The 21,845-nt window shown below is 55.8% G+C and overlaps 3 protein-coding genes and 1 non-coding gene across 9 annotated transcripts in view; 3 read left to right on the top strand and 1 right to left on the bottom strand.

Moving 5' to 3' along the window:
* The window catches only part of ABCA3 (ATP binding cassette subfamily A member 3), a 31,261-nt gene extending 25,747 nt beyond the window's left edge, over window positions 1–5,514 (top strand). For all 3 annotated transcript variants that reach the window (XM_064462222.1, XM_064462221.1, XM_064462223.1), the window contains 6 exons: window positions 97–291; window positions 1,240–1,427; window positions 1,533–1,703; window positions 1,966–2,153; window positions 2,261–2,334; window positions 3,704–5,514. In XM_064462222.1, the coding sequence (XP_064318292.1) occupies window positions 97–291; window positions 1,240–1,427; window positions 1,533–1,703; window positions 1,966–2,153; window positions 2,261–2,334; window positions 3,704–3,835 (948 nt within the window). In that variant the 3' untranslated portion in view covers window positions 3,836–5,514. The remainder of the gene's footprint in view (window positions 1–96; window positions 292–1,239; window positions 1,428–1,532; window positions 1,704–1,965; window positions 2,154–2,260; window positions 2,335–3,703) is intronic.
* A 1,752-nt stretch (window positions 5,515–7,266) lies between these two features.
* Window positions 7,267–10,937, bottom strand: MCRIP2 (MAPK regulated corepressor interacting protein 2). Of its 2 annotated transcripts, XM_064462224.1 has the most exons (5): window positions 10,783–10,937; window positions 10,595–10,667; window positions 8,699–8,826; window positions 8,359–8,460; window positions 7,267–7,727 (listed from the first exon to the last, which is right to left on the bottom strand). In XM_064462224.1, the coding sequence occupies exons 1-5, from the start codon at window positions 10,832–10,834 to the stop codon at window positions 7,657–7,659; spliced, it is 426 nt and encodes a 141-aa protein (XP_064318294.1). In that variant the 5' UTR covers window positions 10,835–10,937; the 3' UTR covers window positions 7,267–7,656. The 2 variants fall into 2 exon arrangements, with proteins under 2 accessions (XP_064318294.1, XP_064318295.1); XM_064462225.1 differs by lacking the exon at window positions 8,359–8,460.
* Window positions 10,938–17,886: 6,949 nt separating this feature from the next.
* TRNAG-CCC (transfer RNA glycine (anticodon CCC)) lies at window positions 17,887–17,957 on the top strand. Its single transcript has one exon. It is a non-coding gene; the product is annotated as a tRNA-Gly (tRNA).
* Window positions 17,958–18,057: 100 nt separating this feature from the next.
* Window positions 18,058–21,713, top strand: METTL26 (methyltransferase like 26). Of its 3 annotated transcripts, none has more exons than XR_010374684.1 (6): window positions 18,058–18,306; window positions 19,948–20,110; window positions 20,251–20,310; window positions 20,728–20,817; window positions 21,054–21,132; window positions 21,210–21,232. XR_010374684.1 is itself a non-coding variant. In XM_064462218.1 (6 exons), the coding sequence occupies exons 1-6, from the start codon at window positions 18,098–18,100 to the stop codon at window positions 21,255–21,257; spliced, it is 627 nt and encodes a 208-aa protein (XP_064318288.1). In that variant the 5' UTR covers window positions 18,061–18,097; the 3' UTR covers window positions 21,258–21,713. The 3 variants fall into 3 exon arrangements, 2 of the variants coding, with proteins under 2 accessions (XP_064318289.1, XP_064318288.1); XM_064462218.1 differs by having other exon boundaries at window positions 18,061–18,306; window positions 20,750–20,817; window positions 21,210–21,713; XM_064462219.1 differs by lacking the exon at window positions 20,251–20,310 and having other exon boundaries at window positions 18,060–18,306; window positions 20,750–20,817; window positions 21,210–21,713.
* Window positions 21,714–21,845: the final 132 nt, after the last annotated feature.

The raw sequence follows: 21,845 nt of genomic DNA, 5'->3' as shown, positions 1-21,845 counted from the left end.
GTGCAAGCTGAGTGTGGTCCTCACAGGACTGGTAAAGCCACCACTTGCCTTTCTGTGCCATCAGGTGGTGACTGGCATGGCTTGTGTCTCCACCAGGTCTATGACAGCCGGGAGTCCCTGCTGGCAGTGGACAGGATATCCTTAGCAGTCAGCAAAGGGGAATGCTTTGGCCTTCTTGGCTTCAATGGAGCAGGCAAAACCACCACCTTCAAGATGCTGACTGGTGACGAGAGCATCACGTCGGGGGATGCCTTTGTGGATGGCCACAGCATTCTGGCCAACATTAAGAAGGTATCGAGGGCTCCAGGGGTGGAGGGTGGCTTTACAAACAGTCCTGCATCTGCCTGGGCTGGCTCACCTTGCAGTTGCCTCTGAGGAGGACATGCTTACAGTTGCCAGGGGCAGAGGTAATATCTGAGGGACGTTGTGTCCTTGTCTGGCCCAGCTCTTTGTTATCTGGCCGCGTGGAAGCAGTCCCCTCTCCACTGGGATGACAGATGTGAAACAAATGGAAGCCAGACCTTGGAGGGTGGCAAATCCTTCATCAAAGGGTTTAGTTCTGTAGTTGGAAATGTGAAAAATGTGAGTTAGTGATCACAGTTGGATGGTGGTCGCTCTAAAACAAGCAGGTCAAACCTTTCCAAACCCCTGCTAGAGGTCTTCTTGCCTCCTGGGAATGGCCCACTCCCTCTGGAAGAGCAAGAGATGAGCAGGGGTCAGGCTTTCAGTTCAATCCCTGGACACATCTACCACTGTCAGCCCCAGACAGCATCAGGCAAAGGAGAACATGGGAAGGGTCTGCCCTGAAAGCATGGCCCTGCTTGCTTCCTCCCCTGGAACTCTGCCTTCTGTTGGGCTCTTGGCCCCAGCAGAGACCAGGAATATGGGGAAGATACAGGCCCCACAGTGCTTTCCTTCTCCTGAGAGCCTGGGCCACCTGAAATGGCCCCTCACAATGAGAAACCAGCTTGGGAAATGCCGCATGAGACCACGCAGTTGCCGTCCCGAGGCATGCTGTGTGTGTCCCTCCCTGCCAGACCAGCTGCTCCAGTGGCAGGGGAATTTCCCTCTCATTTCACCTGCAGTTTCAGAGCTGCAGCTCAGTCCCCATTGCTTTGTGCAAAACCCTTGCAGAGGTGCAGCAAAGCCTTGTGGGTGCCAAGGCACCTTCTGGCTTGGACACCTCTTTGCAGAGACTTGCCTGTGAGCTAATCCCCATTGGGCTCCTCTTGCCCCAAGGTCCAGCAGCGGATCGGCTACTGCCCACAGTTCGATGCCCTCCTGGACCACATGACAGGCCGCGAGACCCTGAGCATGTATGCCCGGCTGCGGGGCATCCCCGAGCGCTACATCAGCAGCTGTGTGGAGAACATGCTGAGAGGGCTGCTCCTGGAGCCCCACGCTGACAAGCTCGTGAGAACTTACAGGTGAGAAGAGATGTGGAGGCACCCCATGCCCAGTGTCCCGCATCCTGTGGGGCTCTCTCTGTGCTTGTATTGGGTCTCTGTCCCCATTCCTGTCTCCTTCCGCAGCGGTGGTAACAAGCGGAAGCTGAGTGCTGGTATTGCCCTCATCGGTGGTCCCCCCGTGATCTTCCTGGATGAGCCTTCCACTGGCATGGACCCCGTGGCCCGACGTTTGCTCTGGGACGCAGTGACACGGACGCGGGAGTGTGGAAAATCCATCATCTTCACCTCCCACAGGTGACACTTGTCTGGGCAGGACTTGGCCTGAGAGATCAGGGAGTGGCCAGGAGGGTGGTGGGGATCCAGCCAGTGGATGGGACCCACCTCCAGAGTCTGGGGGGTGGGCAGTCCCACAGCCAGTAGCAGCTCGCTTTACCCAAATCTCCCTCCTCCGAAAGCCCAGAGAGGAGAGAATCCACCTCCAGCCCCTTCCCAGAAGCTTCTGCTGTTCTGTCTCTGTGCTCCTGCCCCGCTGAACAAGTCCTCTTCTGCCCTGCAGCATGGAGGAGTGCGAGGCCCTGTGCACGCGGCTGGCCATCATGGTGAATGGGCAGTTCAAATGCCTGGGCAGCCCCCAGCACCTGAAAAGCAAGTTTGGCAGCGGCTACACATTGCTGGCCAAAACGCGGAGTGAGGAGGAGGGTGAGCTGCAGGCCTTCAAGGCCTTCGTGGAAAAGACTTTCCCAGGTACTGTGAGCTGCTGGAGCGGTTGCCCTCCAGGGGAGGGCAGGGTGCTGCTTGCGAGCTTCAGCGAGTTTCCTAACTCAGAGCCTGTCCTTGCTTGTCTCTCCCAGGCAGTGTCCTGAAACACGAGCACCAGGGCATGGTGCATTATCACTTGACCAACAAGAACCTCAGTTGGGCACAGGTAAGGGGGTACTGGAGCACATGCTGCCCCTTCACAGGAGGCTGGAGGGACAGCTTTCATGCTCGGCTCATATTCCTTTTCTTCCAGAGCCACTCTCTGTCCAAAATCCAAGTTAATTAAAAAGTGGTTTTCTCCCTGACCCTTTCCCCACCTCCTGGCCCCAACAGGTCACCTGCACATATGGTCAGTCTATGAGCAGCCAGGACCACTCCATGCCCCCCCCTCCAACCCTGCTGCCCTTGACTGCAGCCCTCCAGAGGGAAAGCAGGGCCTTACTGGGGAGCAAGAGCTGATTTTGCCTCTGTTTGTAGATCTCTGGAGGGTTCCGGAAGGGGGATGTGTTGGTAGTGCATGCTTCCCACCCCGCATCTCCCTGCTGGGAGCACGGCACCGGTGGTCACAGCATCAACCCATCAGGACCTCTCTGCTCCCTGCTGCGGCCCCTCGGCCCAAGGAAGCGCCTCACACCCTGGCATCTGGTGCTGCCACACACAGGCACCGGTGCTGTCCCGCCCAGGGCTACGGACGGTGGCTTTACCGAGCCACGGACCCTGTTGGGTCCCAGCCCAGGGTTATATATATATATAAGAAAAATAGAAAGAGAGCATATATAACTCTGTATATGGTATACATAGATAGTTACATATATACACTATATACAGACAGTTATATACTATCTATATATAAATATGTAAATGGTATACAGATAAATATGTATAGAGTATACAGGTGGTTTTCATATAAATATGTTTTAATACATATCAGTATACTCTATAATGTGTGTAGTATACATAGTTTTTTATATATCTGTATACTATATATGCTGTGTATGCTCTATATACTCTATATAGTATACTGTATATATACAGTATGTATAGAGTATATACAGTATACAGAGTACATAGATTACAGATTATGTAAAAACTATAGTATATAACTATATAAAAACTGTATACTATATACAGATAGTTATGTATAGTACATCTAGTATGCTATATAGGTTTTTATGTATTTTATATTTTTTATATATATGTATATATAAAATATATATATAATGTATTGAGCAGAAACCTTTGGCTGGGATCCCAGCCCAGGGGTATATATGAAAAACCATACATACATACATATATGTGTGTATGCATGTATGGCATGTATGGCATATATATATATATGTAAAACATATTTTTAAATGGGGTTAGGCACTCTGCTAAAGACTCCATCTCCTGACTTCCCACCACCCTCCTGCCAGGGAAGTTTTTACTTCCCCCAGGTCTCCCTGGAGGAAGCAGCTTCCTCTGCTCTCTCACAGCCCGCGGGGTTCTCCCGCAGCCAAGGTGCCCTGAGATAACTGCCGTGCCGTCCCTTGCAGGTCTTCGGGGCCTTGGAGAAAGCCAAAGAGAAGTATCGCTTGGAGGACTATTCCGTGAGCCAGATATCCCTGGAGCAAGTCTTCATGAGCTTCACTCGCTTCCAGCACTACACAGAGGACAGAGGGAAATGAGCAGAAGCCCGCACTGGTGCCCTTCGTCATGGACTGGCCCTGCTGCCTATACATAGTATATATAGAGACAGTAATTTATATATCGGCGTGTCTTAAACAATGTATAAATGTAACAAACTTTTCACCAGGGAGGGGGGAGAGGATGGCATCGTACCTTCTGCCGTCAGGAACAGAAGTGGTATGCGTGCATCACGTGCCGCCGCAGCGCCGGCACGGGTCTGTGTGCGAGTATGCGTGTGCATGGGACACTTCCACTCTCCAGCCTTTATTCCCATCTATACAGAAAAAAAAAAAAAGCCCCAAAAAGCAGGGAGAAGCCTGGATGGGTGAAGATGGGTGTTGGGGATTGGGCTGGTGGAGGAGGAGTGGGGTGCTGTCCCCAAACGGCACCGCATTCCCCCTGTGCTTCTCTTCCCTGCCCAGCGCTCACACCCATCGGGATGCTGCTTCGTGGTCTTTGCCCGCATGTTGACATGTATTGATAGGTGGTTCGCTCGTGGTTTAACAGGAGGCCGTCAAATAGCTTAGATCCAAACTGTTTGCTGGGTTAATTAGGATGCTCTGTGGTTGCCCTTAGAAGCACTTTGTGTCTAGCTGGAGGGTTCAAGGCCAGCCCCCTGTCTGTCCTCTTCCTGGCACGGAGGAGGCTCTGGCTCCTTTAACCTCTTAGCGCCGTCCCTTCCTGCCTGCTTGCCCAGAGGTGGAGGCAAGCCTGATCTGAGGAGCTGGCACTGGCCCGAGCAGTGCAGGGGGAGCTGGCTGTGCGGTGCCGGGTGCTGGCACTGGGTGGGAGGGAGGATGTGTTAATGGAGAAATGCCCAGAGCTCAGCCCCTTGGTACAGCGTGGGATGGGTCTGGCTGCAGAGCCAGAGCTTGGGCTGAAGGCAGCGATGGGTGAGAGGTGCAGCAGGGTGCCTGGGGGCACTGCTGGGCTTGGTGCGGTGGGTGAGAGATGCAGCAGGGTGCCTGGGGCCGTTGCTGGGCTCACTGCTGCATCCATGGAACAGTTTAACCAGCAGCACTGCCCTGCAGCGTGCTACGCAGCCACATGACTGGTTGTGAAGGCCAGCGATTCTCTCACTGCGCCTGTGTCCTGCTGTGTTCTCCCCTAACACACCACACAGCTCTGACCAGAGCATGTCTGTCCTGTGTCCCCATCCCCTCCGCACCACTCCAGGCTGCTCCAGCAGCAGGCAGGGAGCGAAGGTACTGTCCTGCCCTCGGCCAGCTATGGGGGATGCTGCTGGGCACGGTGCATCAGGCACCAGCCCTGCCTGCGCTGAGTCGGACACAGCACCTGGGATTTCTTTTTGACTTTTCCCAGTGGTAGGGTTGCTTTTTTTGTTCATTTGGTTTAAATCTGTGTTGGTTCTTGTCTGTCCTTAACTAGTCCCTGTGTCACCTGGGGGCAGTCCCTTTCAGGCCAGCTGCTCCGCGATCAATGCAGAGCTATTTGCACTATAGTAATACACACAATTGCACATATAAAATGAACTAATATTTATGGCAAGGGGTGCTGATTCCCTTCTAGTGATTGCGTTGTTGGGGGCTGGGTTTTTGGTTTTTTTTTTCTGTGACTCATTCCTTTCTGTTCCAGTTTTTTTTTTCCCCTTTGCCTAATATTGTTGTTCAACACAACAGTGCATCATGTTACTAAGAATTTCCCTGGATCTTAACAATGTGTGTTTTTATTAATAAGCAGTCAGCAGGTAAATGGCATCCCTGGAACACCTCAGGGCCCTTTGGAACTGGCTTGGAGGGTTTGCTCCCTGGAAGCATCCCTGCAGGCAGCAAAGCCAGCTGCTGCCAGGGGCACCACACCATGGGAAAACCCCAGCACCAGCAACCTTTCTGGGATGGTGCCTGTGCAAGAAAGGGGGGGGGAAATGCTGTCTGGTGGGAGGCCACCTGAAGCCACCAGGACAGTAAATGCTAGGACTCCCAGTGAATTTTTGGAGGGGGAGATAAGGCAGGATGCAGCAAAGCCTCAGGCTTTGCCCAGGATGGAGAGCAGTGGGAAAGCAGGGATTGTGGGAGGGCTACATGCCAAATTCCAGCATGGGCTTGTGCCAGGTACCACAGGCTGGCAGCACCCTGAGGGTGGTGGTGCCAGGCAGGAGAGCTGGAACCCACCCCACTCCAATGCCCTGCTGGGGTACCAGTGACACCCCACCCCCCACAGCTTGGTCCTGGGGCAGGTGGCACACAGACAGCATAACCCCAGCAGTGCCCACAAACACCATGGCAGAGCCAGTGGTAGACGAGTGAATGGCAAAGTTGGCATCCCATAGCACCAGCCCACCACCACCGGAGGGGGGTCACCCTGGCCTAAATGAACAAAGTCTAAATGCAGCCGCAGTTCTCATGGCACTGTGTGACTAACACCCTCCCCTCTCCCAGAGGCAGGTGCTGCTAGCTGTGCACGGCACTGCTCGCTCTGTTCCAGTTACAGCCACAGTGCCAAGTGGCATTAGCCCGGGGCAAGATCAGGGTTGCTCCAGGTCAGCCACGTTTTTGTGCTGGCAGGGCCACAGGTGCTGTTGGCAAGGCCCTGGTCTCCCAGGCTGCTGTGACCTTGTGTGGTGGGAGAAACACCATGGGTCCAGGTAGCTGCTGCTCCTATCTGGCTGCAGTGTAGTTGTTTTTCCCATCATACAAAAAATAGATTTGATATATATAACCACTGGGTGTTTTCTGACCTGCTTTGGGGGTCCCACAGCAACTTCCACCCTGGTGGGTTTGGGCTGTGCTGGTCTTCCTCCCTCTGCCTTGTGGGGGAAAGACATGGGGAAAGAGGGAAGCTTCTAAAACCTGACCTGGAAGGGCTCAGTCTAGCTTGGAAAAGCCCATGGGCTGAGGGATTGTGCACCAGGTGCCTCTGGGAGCAGAAGTGGGGGTCTCCATCCCTTCTACTACAGGCAGCTGCCACTGCCACCACCACCACCACCAGCCATGGGCAAGGGGAGACCTTGAGCTTGGGTCTCAAACTGGCTTTTGTCAGAGCAACGGCAAGGGCCTCCATGGCAGTGGAGGGGCTGGCCCTGGCACTCTCATTCCTGCAGCTCTGCCCACCTACATACTGCAGCCTGGCTCTGAACCACAGCCAGGGTATTCAGCACCTACAGATGCCCGTATATATCCATCTCCATCCCCCAGGCCCAAACATACATCCAAGGCAGCGTCAGCCCCTGCCTGAGCCCAGGGAGATGAGGCAGCAAGGGTGCAGCTCCAAAGCAGATGGGCAGATGCTCCAAGCCCTTTGCCTCCAGAGCAGTGTGGTACCCACTCAGCCAAGACTCAGCCACAAGCACCCCCCCTCCACAGGGGCACCCTGCTCCATCACCAGCCAGCCCAGGGCACGATGCTGCAACCGCAGCCACTTCACCCCCTCCTGCAGACACATCCTCCCCATCCCGCAAGTGCCTCTCCACTGGCAGTTTCAGCGCTTTATTGTCTGGCGGTCCTGCTACAGCACGCGGCTGTCCTCCCTGTGGCTACAGCCACAGGGGGGGATCCGCTCCCTCATCCCCAGCACGGCACTGCAGCGTCCCTGGGAGCTGGAGGCTGCAGGAGCTGCAGCAGTCCGAGAACTGGCACTTAAGGAATCCTGGCTAGGGCTGCATTCTGCTGCTCCACGCTGGGTGCGGGGAGGGGGCATGTGGCCAGGCATGGCTGTGGTCCGGTCCCACTGGCCTTGTAGCATGGGTCACTTGATTTCAGTCATCTTTTAAAAATGTGGTTCTAAAATGCCACCAATTCTGGGTTCTGACCAGATGCTCTCAGCTTTGTTTCTCTTAAAAATCCCAAACCTTTCTTCACTTTTATGAGCAGTTTTCAATTTTGGCCAGAAATTGCTGTGCCCACCACTCCTCCAGGTCAATGGGAACAAAGTCTGAAAGAGAGGGGAGGGAGAGAGGAGAGTGTAGCAGAGCAGCTGGAGCAGAGCTCTGGATGCTCCCCCTGAGCCATACCATTTGCCTCTGGAAAAAAATAACAGCCCAAAATTTCCCCCACCCCTGTTCCCTGTCACCAAAAGTCACTGTAAACCTAGCCTGGCCTTTCTCTTCTTGTGGAATTCACCACCACTGCAGGAGGCCCCAGCTGCCATCAGAGAAGCACATTGTCCCCATCCCTGCTGTGCTCTGGCTTGGTCCTGCTTGGCCCCAAGGCAGGCAGATTCCCATGGTGGGACCCAGGGGGCTCTTCTCCAACACAATGTTGAACCCACCTTGGCTGGAGAAGGCATGATTTCCAGAAGAGTCATCAACCAGGCATCCTGCTTGCTTGGGTTCCTCCAACAGGGCATGGTGGGACATCCCCACCACAGTGCCAGAGGCCAGCTGCTCCCCAGCACTCCCCAAGCAGCCTCAGCATCAACAGACCCAACCCAGCCCCTCTGACACATCCAGCACTGGTTTCCTCCTCCCACTGCAGCCCTGCTAGGTGCCTGGCTGAGCCCACACCAGCTCATTGCACCTGTGAGCCCGATGTACCCTTGAGTGCCACGACTGCTTCCCACTTACTTTTGAGTCCAGGGTTGGGGGTTTTCTCTACGTACTGCACAGGGCCACAGGCGCTCTCCCCGCTCCGGCTGCCATTCAGCTGCTGCTCTACCTGCTGCCAGGCTGGGGTGGGGGGGCAGGGGGAGGAGGAGGAGGGGTGGGAAACAGGCAGTGGATGGTTTTGGGATAGGGATTTCCCAGCCCAAGGGGGCTGTGGGAGAGGAGCAGGAGCTGGTGCAAGGGAGGGCAGCTGCCTAGACTGGGGACCCCATCCCTGCCACCAACGTCCCCAGCACAATGCAGCTGCCTCAGAAGGGACTCCTTGTCCTCCAGCCCCTCCCGGGGGATCCTCTGCCCTCACCTTCATAGACAAAGCGGACGTTCTCCTCATGGGCCAGTGTGTAGCATTCCTCGGGGGCCAAGACCTGCTGTGGCAGCACCTGCGGCCTCTTGCCATTCACTCTGTTGAAGACGAGTTTCTGGGCTGGGCTGTTGAGGGAAGCCAGCGGGAGGTGAGGGAGGACAGCAGCTCCTCCCACCACAGTTTGGAGCAAGGACAGGAGTTGTTTAGATGCCCAAGGTTGCCCCATGGCATGCACAGTTGCTCACAGCCCCAGCAAGGCCAGGGGCACATGGCTGCAGCCAGCCAGTCCTGCTCAGCCCTGTCCCCAAGGGAGGGGACCAAAAGGGACCCAGCCCCCTAGAAGAGGGGGTTCCTGCACTGGGGGTTGCAAGGGAGGGGAGCTCCCCAGGGAAAAGCAACTGCTGTCCATCTCCCACCCATCCTCCAGCCCCAGTACCAAGTGCAGTCTCTAGAATAAAAAGTCTGCCACCAAAACTGCTGAAATATCAGGAAAATAGAAGTAAAATCCCATTAGACACTGAGCAGGGGGACGAGCCATTGCTGCTCTCTGCAGACCCAACACCCTGGTTTGCTAGAGCAGCCCTGGCCCCCAACGCACCCCTGAGGTGCCCCAGGACTGGGACGAAACCCTCTGCCAACTGCGAACAGGTTAGGCTTCCTCAGAGCTGGTACCCCCTCCCAAGAGCAGGGCACTTAAACCAGCACCAGCCTGGAAACAGCAAAACCAGGCAGATCAAAAGAAAAGTTTTTGGGATGAGACCTGTGGGCACATTCGATGCAGAACTTCAGTGTTTTGATTTTTCTGCTCAGCTTTAGGGCAGGACATGTCTGCAACAGCCACGTTTCTCACAGGACAAAGTCTAAGGGGCCCCAGGAGCACTGACAGGTTACATTTTGCAGGGCAGGCGAGACTGAGAACAGGTAGCCCCTGCCCACACCTCCCCTGCCAGTTCTGTGGGCAAAGCCTGGGGCAGGGCAGTGCACCCCAAACCACACATGGCCGAGGGCACCAGCCAGCCATCCCTGCCTGCAGCAGGCAGGGCGGCAGGCAGGAGTGCGCCCAACCAACCTGCCTGAAGGAGGGTAAGCGAGGTGGCAGCCGCACTGGTTAATTAGTGAAAGATCCCAGGAAGGAGGGGAGCTGGAGGGGAGGCTTTTCTCATCCATTTCTTGAAGCTGGAGGAAATGGGCAGAGCTGTACGGCCCCCCCCAGCCCTGCCCGACAGAGCAGAGCTGCCTGCTCTGACAGGCTGGGGTTTGGCCCCAGCTCTCCAGCTGAGAAACCATCGCCATAGGAGAAGCCATCACCCCTCCGGCTGCTTCAATCCCCTCCAGCACCTGCCCAACAGGTCCAGTGATTCCTGACAGAAGCTAGGTGTCTGGCCCAAAACCTCGTGTCCCCCCCCAGTCCCTTTGGGGACACAGGGCAACCTCTGAGCCCCCCCGTGGGCCGCCACGAAGCCAGGGCTGCAGCCGGGACCCGCCAGCCTCGGGACCAGGCGGTTGCACACCGGGCCCGGCGCTCCTTCAGCCAGCGGGTTTGTGTAATCGGTGCCTCCCCCGGGGCTTGCACAACCCCGGCCCGGCCGCCCTCGGCCCCGGGCAGCGGGACGCTCCCCCTGCCAAGCCTCCCCGGGGGCAGGCTGCACCCCTGCCCGCACCGCGCCTGGGCCGGGTCACCCCCCCCCCCCCGCCCCGCGCCGAGGTGCGACCGACGCCACGCGTGAACGGCCCGCGGGAAGCGGGCGGGGACCAGCAGCGCTGGAACCACCGGCACGTCCCAGTATGCGGGCACCGAGCGGCACCCCCCGCCCTCCGCGGCCCCTCCCCCGGCGGCGCGGCCCGGTAACCTTTCCCCAAGGTCACGGCGGGCGCCGCCGCCGCGGGGCTCACCTGGCGGGGGGCCAGGCGCCGGGCTGCAGACGGCCCCGCAGCTCGCTGCTCTCCACCGCCTGCTGCGTCGGACCTGCGGGCGGCGGCGGGGCATCACGGCGGGCCCCGGGGTGCGGGACGGGAGACGGTGCCCGTACCCACGCCCTGCCCGCCCCCCCCGCCCCCCCGTTCCCCGCTGTTCCCGGTACCTGTGCGGCGCTGCGTGGCCAGCTTGCTGGGGCCGCGCGTCAGCGTGTACATCCTGCGGCCCAGCACCGGCCCCGCACCGGCCCCGCCGCCCCCGCCCGAGTGCGGCGCGTGCCCCTCGCCGGGCCTTTAAGGGGCCGGGCCGGGCCGGGCGCCGCGCCACGCCCCCGCCCTTAAAGGGCCCGCGCGGGACGGGAGGGACAGCGGAGAGCGGAGAGCGGGGGGGGACGGGGAACAGGGAACAGGCGGCTGGGCGGGGGAGTCGTGCGTGGGGCTGGTGGAGATAGACGCGAGGAGACGTTGGGGGGCGTGGAGGACACGCGCGGGCCACGTAGGGGGCACCCCTGGGGTGTGGGGGCACACATGGGACAAACGTCGGACACGTAGGGGACACGTGGGATGCGGGCACACACTGGGGCATGCGGGGCACATGTGGGATGTGGAGGGCACACAGGAAACAGGCACATGGAACACAGGGTCACACAGGGGACACGCATGGGATGCATAGAGGGTATATGTGGGAGGCACGGTGGTATCCCTAAGAAAATTGAATTTTTGGAACTGTTTGCTAAAGACATAACAATGAACTGTGCGAGCCCAGCAAAACAGAAGTTGAGGGGCAGAGACGGAAGCTGAGAGACAGGGAAGCACTTGCTTTACGACTGTATCCTTGAGGAGAGCCGAGAGACTGATCAAAGCAATCATCCCGCCTCAGAAGCCGCTGAGAACGGGGTGATAAAGTGTACAGTCAAGGAGAACAACTAATTGGGATGTTGATAAGAACTAAAACAAAGTGCCCAGTAGGGGAATTATTCTCGTTATAACACTAAAAATCAGGCCCATAGGCCAGGAACCGCCCCCCCTCTAGTAAGTCCCTTACTCCCAGAGCATGTGCAGTAAATTAAAGTGAGCCGTACTGTTGCATCGAAGCAAGCAAGAAATTCACCAATTATTAGCTGGGGCGTGCGAATATTAGCTGCGATTGACGCATTTAACTGTATAAACGCCTTGCAGTTTCTTGGTGTGGGGTGCTCGCTTTGTGGGTTACCACCTAGCGCCCACCTTGGCACTTGGACTTGACTAAAATGCTCCCGCTCTGTGTGTCGTTTGGTGTTTTGCACACCGGGCGAACGAACCCGTTTTTCAGGGTAACAACGGGACACGTACGGGACACACAGGGTGCACACAAGGGACGTGGGGACACACAGGTCAAGTAGGTGACAGGGCGCAGGAGACACGTGGCACGCAAGATGGCACAGGCACGCCGCGGACACGGGAGCCGCAGGGAACGCGGAGGGGACACGCACAGGGAACACGCAGAGAAGCGGGCTGACTGGACTCCAGCACGCACCCACCTGTTGATCGGGGACTCCATCGTCCCCTCTCCTGCAGTCGGGCACTGAGCGACAGCATGGTGCAGTGCTATTTAAAGGGGTACTTTAGGGGGAAAAGGGGGGAAGAGTGAGAACTTAGGGAATCAGCTGGAATTGTTTTGGTATTTGCTCTGCATAAGATGCACTGCAGTGTTGTTTTGTTTCTTCATGTTGTATTTGCATTTGGAATTCTTAATGTTGGGAGAAAATTCCTCGTTTTGCATGTGTAATTCTTAACGGAGGGAGACGATCCCTTGTTTTGCACGGGGAATTTAGGAATTTGTTGTGTATGAAACATTGGTTTGGTTTTCAGTACTGAAATGGGTTCCGCTGCTTCCAGGAACACTCCTCCTTGCTCTCCCTTAGGATGCGTCCTAATGAATTGGAGTAAATTTGGAGGGGATCCCCTGACTAAGGGTAAATTAAAATGGTATTGCAATCAGTTTTGGCCACAATATCAATTAGAAGAGGCTGAGAAATGACCTGAAAATGGGTCTTTGAAATATAATACTATACTGCAATTAATGTTGTTTTGTCAGAAAAATGAGAAATGGGATGAAATGCTATACATTGATTTGTTCTTTATGTTAAGAGATGACTTGGATATTAGAAAGAAATGTGGCTTGGTGGATTTGAAATACCGGAATGGAGTATACTATTTAACTGAGAAAAAAGGAAAAAAGGAAAAAGAGAGTTTGTGCTGTACTAACTCTAAGAAAACAAGCAAGTCAGAGGATACGGAGGAAGATGCTCAGCTATTGGTAGCCCCTCCAAAACAATTAGGATCAAGCTCCTTCAGTGAGGAGGGAGATGAGATTGCTAGTCTTCCAGCCAGTAGGACTAGGGGACAGAGACCCGGAATCCAGGCTCCTCTTAGGCAGGCTGTGGGACCCGAAGGAGGATGGGTGTGTGTACATAAACCAGTTACTACTTCTGACTTGTTAAATCGCAAACGGGAGGGTCACTGCAAGGAAAAATGCGCACGTTTTTTTAATGACCAAGAGAGAGAAGCAGAGGAAGCTGTTGGGGTAATGGCAGAAATTGGGTTAGACCGAAGGGGACCAGAGGAATCTATTAAAGCTTCCCCAGCTGATTCTCGGGTTCCAGTTAAGCTGGCGAATGAAACAATTGATCGTTTGAGGGATAGCAGGGCCACCTATTCTGTGATAATTAGTTGCAAGGGACCTTTAAGTAAGACTAAAGTAAGCGTTGTTGGTGCTACGGGGAAAAAAACCCTTAGGCTGTTCTTACAGCCTATGGAGCTCACAATTGGGGATACTAAATTAACACAGGAATTTCTCTATATGCCAGAATGTCCCTCACCATTACTTGGAGGGGATTTACTCTGTAAAGTAAATGCACAATTAACCTTCTCTGAAGATCTTGTCCAGTTACATATTCCTCCAGAGAATGCATGGAGAGCCCAGATATGCCTGCTACCTGAGAAGGAGTCAGCAGAAGGAAATATTCCAGACAAGGTATTACATGCAATCATACCCTTGGTGTGGTCATCGGGAACGCTGGGACGAGCTAGGAATGTGACTCTGATAAAGATAGAACTAAAACTGGGACCCCAGCTGGTAAGAAAGAAACAACACCCTATTAAACTGGAAGTCTAGAAGGGATTAGAACTGGTGATAAATTTCTTTTTAGAGCATGGAAAATTAAGGGAATGTTGGTCAGAATATAAGACAAAATTAATGGAAGCCCCTGCCCTGGGACTCCTGCATTTGAGAAAACTCTTTCAATTATACGTACATAAAAGACAACAAGTGGCATGGGGAGTGCTGACACAAAAGCTGGGGAGCTGGAACTTTTCCAAACGCTTAGATGAGGTTGGTAAAGGCTGGCCTGCCTGCTTGAGGGCAGTAGCGGCGACTGTAGCCTTAATTGAGGAATCTCGAAAACTGACACTGGGTCAACCGATTACTGTGTTTGTACCTCATGCTGTATCGTCTCTCCTTGAAAACAAGGGGCATTGGATTTCCCGGAATAGATCAGTGAGATATCCTGTACTACGAGAACAAGATGTTGTCACGCCTTCCCTAACCTCCACCTTAAATCCTACCACTTTATTCCCCATTTCTGAGTCTGATGAATTACAGCATGATTGTCTAACCACCTTTGAACAAGTGTATTCCAGCAGACCAGACTTACGGGACAAGCCTCTGCCTGACATGGAAGCGGAGCTTTTTACCAATGACAGCAGCTACATGTGGAAAACACAGAGCTGGATACGTGGTGCTAACAAATACCCAAACATCGGAAACCAGAGGACTGCCTGGTAATACATCTGCTCAAAGTACGGAATTGATGGCGCTGTCTTGAGCCTTAGAACTGAGTCATGACAAAGGAGTTCATGTATATACTGATTCCAAATATGCATTTGGGGTGGTACTTGCACGTGGGGCAATTTGGAAAGAAAGAGGATTATTAAACTCACAAGGGGCTCCAATAAAATATGGAACAGACATTAGGAGACTTCTGCAAGCAGTTCTTCAAACAAATGAGGTCGCAGAACTACCTAAACGTAATCAGTATAAATATTTACTGGTATTAGCAGATACTTTCTCTGGTTGGCCAAAGGCTGTCTCTTGTTGCACCAACAAAGCTAGAAAAGTGATTATGATTTTGTTGAAAGGAATTACTCCTAGATTTTGTATTCCAGAGGAAATCTCTATCAATGGGCCTCATTTTACTACAGAAGTAGTACAGGGAATTTCCAAGTTTTTACAGATTAAGTGGGAATTTCACACCCCCGGGAGGCCTCAATCTAGTGGGAAAGTAGAAAACTTGAATCAGACCCTCAATAGGCAAGTCTATAAACTTTGCCAGGAAGCACACCTTAAATGGATAGAAGCCTTACCTTTAGTTCTCTTGCGAATTCAAATAACCCCTAGGGTTAAGGAAGGCGTAAGCCCCTTTGAGATAGTACATGGGAAGGCATATCCCACAAACCTCTTAAACAACAAGGGAGACCAAATGCATATAAAGGACAGGCTGCTGTCAAGAAATATTTGATTTCTCTCTCGCAGATTTTGTCTTCACTGTACAGGTACCTAAATCAAAGGACATCTCTTCCCTTGCACACACCAGTCCACCCATTCCAGCCAGGACACAATGTCTGCGTATGAACTTGGAACTCTTGACCAGAGACCCTCAGTGAACAGTGTTCAAGAAACAGGACTTGTCTATGTACAGATTAAGTGCATATTTTCCATAAGGATAGTTACAGAACTCAGAAAATTTTGTTAATATAATTATGCCAAGATGGCAGTTACATATTTAGTGGGTGTCTGTAAAGGAAATTTAATCTTACAATTTATCCGGTCATTCAGGGGAATCCACAATAGCAGCAGTTTAATTGCACTACTAAAATTTGTTACAAACCCCAGATTGGGGAATCTTAGTTCTAGATTTAAATCTAACCTTTGAAAACTTAATAGCTAATAATTCAATAACAGTAGGTAAAGTAATTTCATTTGGAGGGTTGTGCATATACAAATTTAAGTGGTAAGGATTATTGTGTTCACATCCCAACCATTACTGGCATGGCAGGTGACTAATTGGACTGAATAAAACAAGTGGCAAAGTCAAGCCAGGACCTGAGGGGTTCTGTAAAAATTGGATAGTTAAACAAAATATTGAATAAATGTGGATTCTCCCTTACTGGATGGTTGCAATACTTGTTAAAATTATGATTGTATATTAGTTGGATGTATTATGATAGGAAGAAATTATATACCACTTATGAAAAGGAGTGAGACTTATGGGACTCATAAAACAAAAGGGTCTCATAGTCTCAAAGGGGGGAAAACGGGTATCCCTAAGAAAATTGAATTTTTGGAGCTGTTTGCTAAAGACATAACAATGAACTGTGCGAGCCCGGCAAAACAGAAGTTGAGGGGCAGAGACGGAAGCTGAGAGACAGGGAAGCACTTGCTTTACGACTGTATCCTTGAGGAGAGCCGAGAGACTGATCAAAGCAATCATCCCGCCTCAGAAGCCGCTGAGAACGGGGTGATAAAGTGTACAGTCAAGGAGAACAACTAATTGGGATGTTGATAAGAACTAAAACAAAGTGCCCAGTAGGGGAATTATTCTCGTTATAACACTAAAAATCAGGCCCATAGGCCAGGAACCGCCCCCCCTCTAGTAAGTCCCTTACTCCCAGAGCATGTGCAGTAAATTAAAGTGAGCCGTACTGTTGCATCGAAGCAAGCAAGAAATTCACCAATTATTAGCTGGGGCGTGCGAATATTAGCTGCGATTGACGCATTTAACTGTATAAACGCCTTGCAGTTTCTTGGTGTAGGGTGCTCGCTTTGTGGGTTACCACCTAGCGCCCACCTTGGCACTTGGACTTGACTAAAATGCTCCCGCTCTGTGTGTCGTTTGGTGTTTTGCACACCGGGCGAACGAACCCGCTTTTCAGGGTAACAACGGGACACGTACGGGACACACAGGGTGCACACAAGGGACGTGGGGACACACAGGTCAAGTAGGTGACAGGGCGCAGGAGACACGTGGCACGCAAGATGGCACAGGCACGCCGCGGACACGGGAGCCGCAGGGAACGCGGAGGGGACACGCACAGGGACACCGGAGCCGCGGGACACACAGGGGATGTGTAGGAGTCACTCCCGGAACACACAGGATTCAGGCAGGGGACAGCAAGGGGGTGCAGAGGCAGGGGCTGAGGTGCCACCCCCATGGGGACAGTGACGTGACAAGCCTGGTGAGCCCTGAGCTGTGCACACAGGGACCGCCTGGGAGCCGTGGGCGACCCTGCTGCTCTGGAAGGTGGGGTGGGCGGCCACCTCCCGGCCACTGTGGTGACCTTTGGAGCGGGGAAGGCATGCCCAGGTCTCCCACGTGGTGGGAGGTACAGCCCAGAACATGACCCCAAGTCAGTCCCCAGCCACCCCGCAGCATCACCCGTGGGTGGCTTTCAGGGTTTTGGGGACAGGCCATATGACAAACCCACCGGGGTCTTTGGGGATGTTCCAGCCTTGGTCTGGGGTCATCAGCAAAGCCACCCCACAAGGGTGACCTTGGCCTTTCCGCACTGCCAGCGGTGGCACAGCCCTGCCGGGGTGGGACGTGCTGCGGGAGGGTGTCTGGCCCCCAAAAGAGCATCCTGCAAAACAGGGCCTGATCCTGTGGTGTGCCAGGCACCCGTGGGCACCTCACAGGGAGGCACCCAGTGGCTGTCGGCCCCCACACAACTGCCCCCAACCCTACAGGATGTGGCCCTCGTTACTGTGCTTAAATACCACTGTTACTCAGGGGGACCCCACGACCAACTTGTCACCTGCCCTGTCACCCAGGGGCTTGTGCCTCAGTTTCCCCACCTGAGACCTGCCTGTGGGTACCCTTGAAACCCATAGGGCCTTTCCATGCTCAGAAGCCCCAAGCCCTGGGCCCCTGGGCTCTGGCCGGATCCTTCCAGGCGTCCGTCCTTAGCGGGCGCCATTGCAGAATGGGTTTTGCTGCAAGCCCCGTGTGCCAGATTCACGCCACGGTGTAACCGTGCCGCCCCCTCCAGGACTCCCCACAGCTGGGGTGTCCCACGCACCCCTGTTTTTGTTGGGGTGTCCGCACGGAGCATTAACCCCCTCCTTTAGGGGTGGTGAGAATAAGGTGGGAAAGGCCGCAGCACCGAGCAGGCCTGAGGCCCCGCGGCCACGCGAGGAAGGGCTGAGGGCCGGCGGGCGGACAGGCCTGGCAGCGGCGCCGCTGGTGTAGTGGTATCATGCAAGATTCCCATTCTTGCGACCCGGGTTCGATTCCCGGGCGGCGCAAAACTCTTCCTTTTCCTTTTTTTTTTAACTCACCCCACCCGTGAGAGGCTCCACCCGCGGCGCGTGGGGGCGGTCCCTGTGGGGGCGGCTGGGACTTGTAGTGCCCCCCCCCCCCCCGCGGCCACCGCCCCCCTCCAGCCATGCAAGCGCCGACGGCGGCGGAGCGCAACAAGGGCCCGATCCTGGCGGTGCTGCGGGAGTACGTGGGTTCCGGCGCCCACGCGGGACCCGGCGTCCTGCAGGTGCTGGAGGTAGGGGCGGGCGCGGGGCTGCACGCCGTGCACTTTGCCCAGGCTCTGCCGCAGACCCGCTGGCAGCCGTCAGACATCGACCCCCAGGCGCTGCGCAGGTGACCGGGGCGCAGGGGGTGGGGGGGGTCCCCGGGGAGCACGGGGTGCAGGTCACTGGGGAGGAGGGGGTGGGAAGGGCCCTGGGGAGCACGGGGTCAGGGGTCCCTTGGGAGCACAGCCGCCAGCCCCTTCCCTTCCTGACACAACCACAGCTGCAGTGCTTGGCCTCCCCAGCTCAGTGCTGTGTTTTATTCCAGGAAAGACCCGATATCCAACTCTCAGCCCGGCTCCCCAGCTGGACGCATTTTTTTTTTCCAGGACAAACCCCATACTGATGTCTTGGACAGCCCAGGCTCCCGAGGTTCAGCTTGGTGCTTTATTTTTTCCAGCAAAGACTCAATATTCAACTCACATGACCCAGGTTCCCCAAGTTGATGCTTTATTTTTTCTAGGAAAGAAGCAATACCCAACTCCCAAACAGCCCAGCCTAGTGCTTCTTTCCCAGAAAAGCCCCAATATTCAGCTTTCCACCAGCCCACCCCACCACGGAGTGATTCCTGTCTGCAAAGCGCCCAACCACGCATTGCTGAGCGGCAGCGGTCGCCCTCCCGATTCCTACGCACGGCCACAAAGCTCTGCGGTGGTGCTGGGCCCGATGCCCAGCTCACCAGGACGCCAGCAGTGGCTGCCACCTATGTGGTGGGCGGCTTGCACCCCGCTCCTGGCATCGTGCTGCCCCGGTGAACTGCGTCGGGCTGTGTTTATTTGCTCTGCGTCAGCATACCCAGGTCCGGCCGCAGCCAAATGCCTGTTCCAGGCATTGCAGTGCCGGGTTGGAAGGGCTGGGTTTCAATTCAGGAAACCAAAATAAAACCCAGCTCTGCAGCACGGGGAGGAATTCCCCCATGAGAAAAATAAACCCAGTGGGGAAGTGCTGAAATTGGCGCCTGTCCAGGGTGGGGTGAAGCCAGCGTCCTTCCCACCCATCACCTCTCTGGCAGCGGCACCCAGCACTCGCTGCTGTGGTTAAAAATAATCTCAAAGCTGGGGCTGGGAGGATGTGGCTCTCTGCTTCAGAAGCTGAGACCTGGCTGGTAAATGTGCTGAAAAGGGTATAAATCGCACCAAAATCACACGGTAGGGGTGCAAAAGCACTGGCGGCATGCAGGCAGCCCAGGCGCAGGGGTGCAGGCAGCGCTGCGGGCAGCCCAGGCGAGTGGGTGCGGGGTGGCGTGCAGGCAGCCTGAGCACGTGGGTGCTGGCAGTGCTGCAGGCAGCACGCAGGCAGCCTGGGCATGTGGGTGCAGGCAGCACACGCTGGCTGCCTTGGTAAGCAGCAACGGTGAATTGGGATTATTTTTAGGCGCTGGGGTCTCGCAATCCATGTGCTGCCGGTTGTCTGGCTGCTGCCAGTTCTCCAGTTGCTCTGGCAGCCCCCGCAGGCGCCCTGTCATCCTTTGGCTCATTGCAAAGCTCAGCAGTACTAGACCCCCCTCACCCTGTGCAGAGCACCCCCCTCGGTGGGCTGTGTTACAAGCACAACCTTATTATTAGACACCAGAGACTCCACTTGGGAAATGCTGCCGGCAGCCAGGGCAGGCACGTTTCAGGTCTGCCTGCAGTGGGTGCTGGTGGGGGCGGATGTGCAGGCAGGCAGGCAATGCCCTGGCTGGGGTTGACGTGGGGTTTGGTGCCCACAGCATCACTGCCTACACAGAGGCCATGCAGGTGCCCAATGTGCTGCCCCCCATCCTGCTGGATGTCTCGCAGGGCTGGGAGACGTGGGGGGGCACCCAACCCGCTACCCTCGACCTCCTCGTCAGCATCAACATGATGCACATTGCGGAGCTGCGGTGCACTGAGGTGAGCAGGGCAGAGTTGGAGCCACGCCAGCCCTTGCCAGGTCCCTGTCCCCTGATTTGGGGGTCCCAGGGCAGAGGATGGGGCTCCTGGGGGGGGGTCCCCAGCACCCTGACCTGGTCCCCACCTTTTTCTTTCCCCAGGGCCTGTTCAAGGGTGCTGGGGTGCTGCTGAAGCCCAGAGGCGTGCTCTTCACCTACGGGGTGGGTGCTGACTACCCATCTCAGTGCAGGAGCATCCTGCTGGTCATGGGTGTCCCTGGGGGTGCTGGGGTGGGGGGGCAGATGGGAGGGAAGCTCCGGACATGCTTGGGGGGCGCTGGGGAAAGCAGGGCTCTTGGCTTTGGGGTGGTCTCAGCCTTTCAGGGCACGTGCTGGACCCTGGGTGGGGCTGCTTTGGCCGCTTGCCCCCAGGACAGGAGGGATCCTGTCCTCGCGTCATCCAGGACAGGGTCTGGGGTCCCATGGGGGGGGGGTTGATGGGACCCACAGTAGGTGACGGGACCCGTCGTCCTTCTTGGGGACCATGTCCCTTCTCACTTGGCTCTGTGCGTGGTGGGGACAGCAACCCGTGGGCTGGGGGCGGGACTCGGGGAGATACAGGATGGCTCATGTCGGCAGCTCCGGCTTCGTGTCCCGGCAGCCCTACGCCGTGGACGGCCAGATCAGCCCCCAGAGCAACGTGGACTTTGACCGCAGCCTGAGGCAGAGGTAGGAGGGGGCGCTAGGGGGCCCAGGGCTGCTGGTGGCCAGTCCTGCCCATGCTGCCTGTCCTGCCTGCAGCCACAGGGAGCTCCCTCCCAGCATGGTCCTTCAAGACATGACCTAAAGTGGCAGCTGGGGGGAGCCCCCCCACCCCACCCTGGGCACCCTGGGAGATGGGGACGCTTTGGAGAGTGCAGGGGTGAGATGTCCATCTGTCTGACCCACACCTCCCTCCCCGGCAGGAATCCCGCCTGGGGCCTTCGGGACACAGCACTGCTACGGCAGCTGGCTGAGGCCAACGGGCTGCGCCTGGAGAGAATGGTAGGTGCTGGGGTCTGTGGGGAGGGACAGACCCCACACTGGTGGGGAACCCTGTGACCCCAGCAATGTGCTTCCAGGTGGACATGCCAGCCAACAACAAGAGCCTCATCTTCCGCAAGCAGTAACCTGGTGTGATGGCACCTCCTAGCATCTCCCGGCACCTCCTCGGCAGGGCCACCCCCTCACATTGATGCCTCCTCAAGGGGTGATGCCATCATGCAGTGGTGACAGCTGGGGCAGAGGATGGCAGCTCCAGGATGGTGCCCCCCTTGCCCCAGCCTGGGCTGGGCTTGGCTGATGGGCTGGAGGAGGTGGGGTGTCCATCTCCCCCAGCCCCTTTGGGGCTCCCTTTGCAATGGGGTACCCCAGCCTGGCCCAGAGAGGCTGCTCTAACTCCCATGGGGGGCATAGGCATGGCGGTGCAGGGCACAGCACCCTGGGTGTGGGGAGACCTCTCGCTCGGTGCCAGTTTCCTTGGAGGATGCCATGCCAGTGGTGGGGGGACCCATCCCTTTTTCCCTACCCCAGAGACCCCTATCTCTCCCACCAATAAACTCTGGGGCTTTGCTCCATCCCCAGCAGCTCCCTGATGCTTTCAGCACTGACACTGGGGGGAGCATCCCCAACCCCTCCTCCCCCCACCCAGCGCCGATTGAGGGGGGGTCAAATCCTACACTGGGAGCACCTGGGGGTCCTTCACTGGGAGCACCTGG

This window comes from Phalacrocorax carbo, chromosome 10 (assembly GCF_963921805.1).
Source record: "Phalacrocorax carbo chromosome 10, bPhaCar2.1, whole genome shotgun sequence".
Classification (NCBI taxonomy): Eukaryota; Metazoa; Chordata; class Aves; order Suliformes; family Phalacrocoracidae; genus Phalacrocorax; species Phalacrocorax carbo.
This window is presented reverse-complemented; position numbering and strand designations above follow the sequence as displayed.

Bases quoted from the DNA above. Each gene is read 5' to 3' on its own strand.
- METTL26 (XM_064462218.1), top strand. From the start codon at position 18,098: ATGCAAGCGCCGACGGCGGCGGAGCGCAACAAGGGCCCGATCCTGGCG. The intron at 20,311-20,749 runs GTGGGTGCTGAC...GTGTCCCGGCAG, and splicing joins GCGTGCTCTTCACCTACGGG to CCCTACGCCGTGGACGGCCA. The intron at 20,818-21,053 runs GTAGGAGGGGGC...CCTCCCCGGCAG, and splicing joins GACCGCAGCCTGAGGCAGAG to GAATCCCGCCTGGGGCCTTC.
- MCRIP2 (XM_064462224.1), bottom strand. From the start codon at position 10,834: ATGTACACGCTGACGCGCGGCCCCAGCAAGCTGGCCACGCAGCGCCGC. The intron at 8,461-8,698 runs GTGAGGGCAGAG...CCCCCACCCCAG, and splicing joins CGTCCGCTTTGTCTATGAAG to CCTGGCAGCAGGTAGAGCAG. The intron at 7,728-8,358 runs GTAAGTGGGAAG...CCTCTCTTTCAG, and splicing joins CCCCAACCCTGGACTCAAAA to ACTTTGTTCCCATTGACCTG.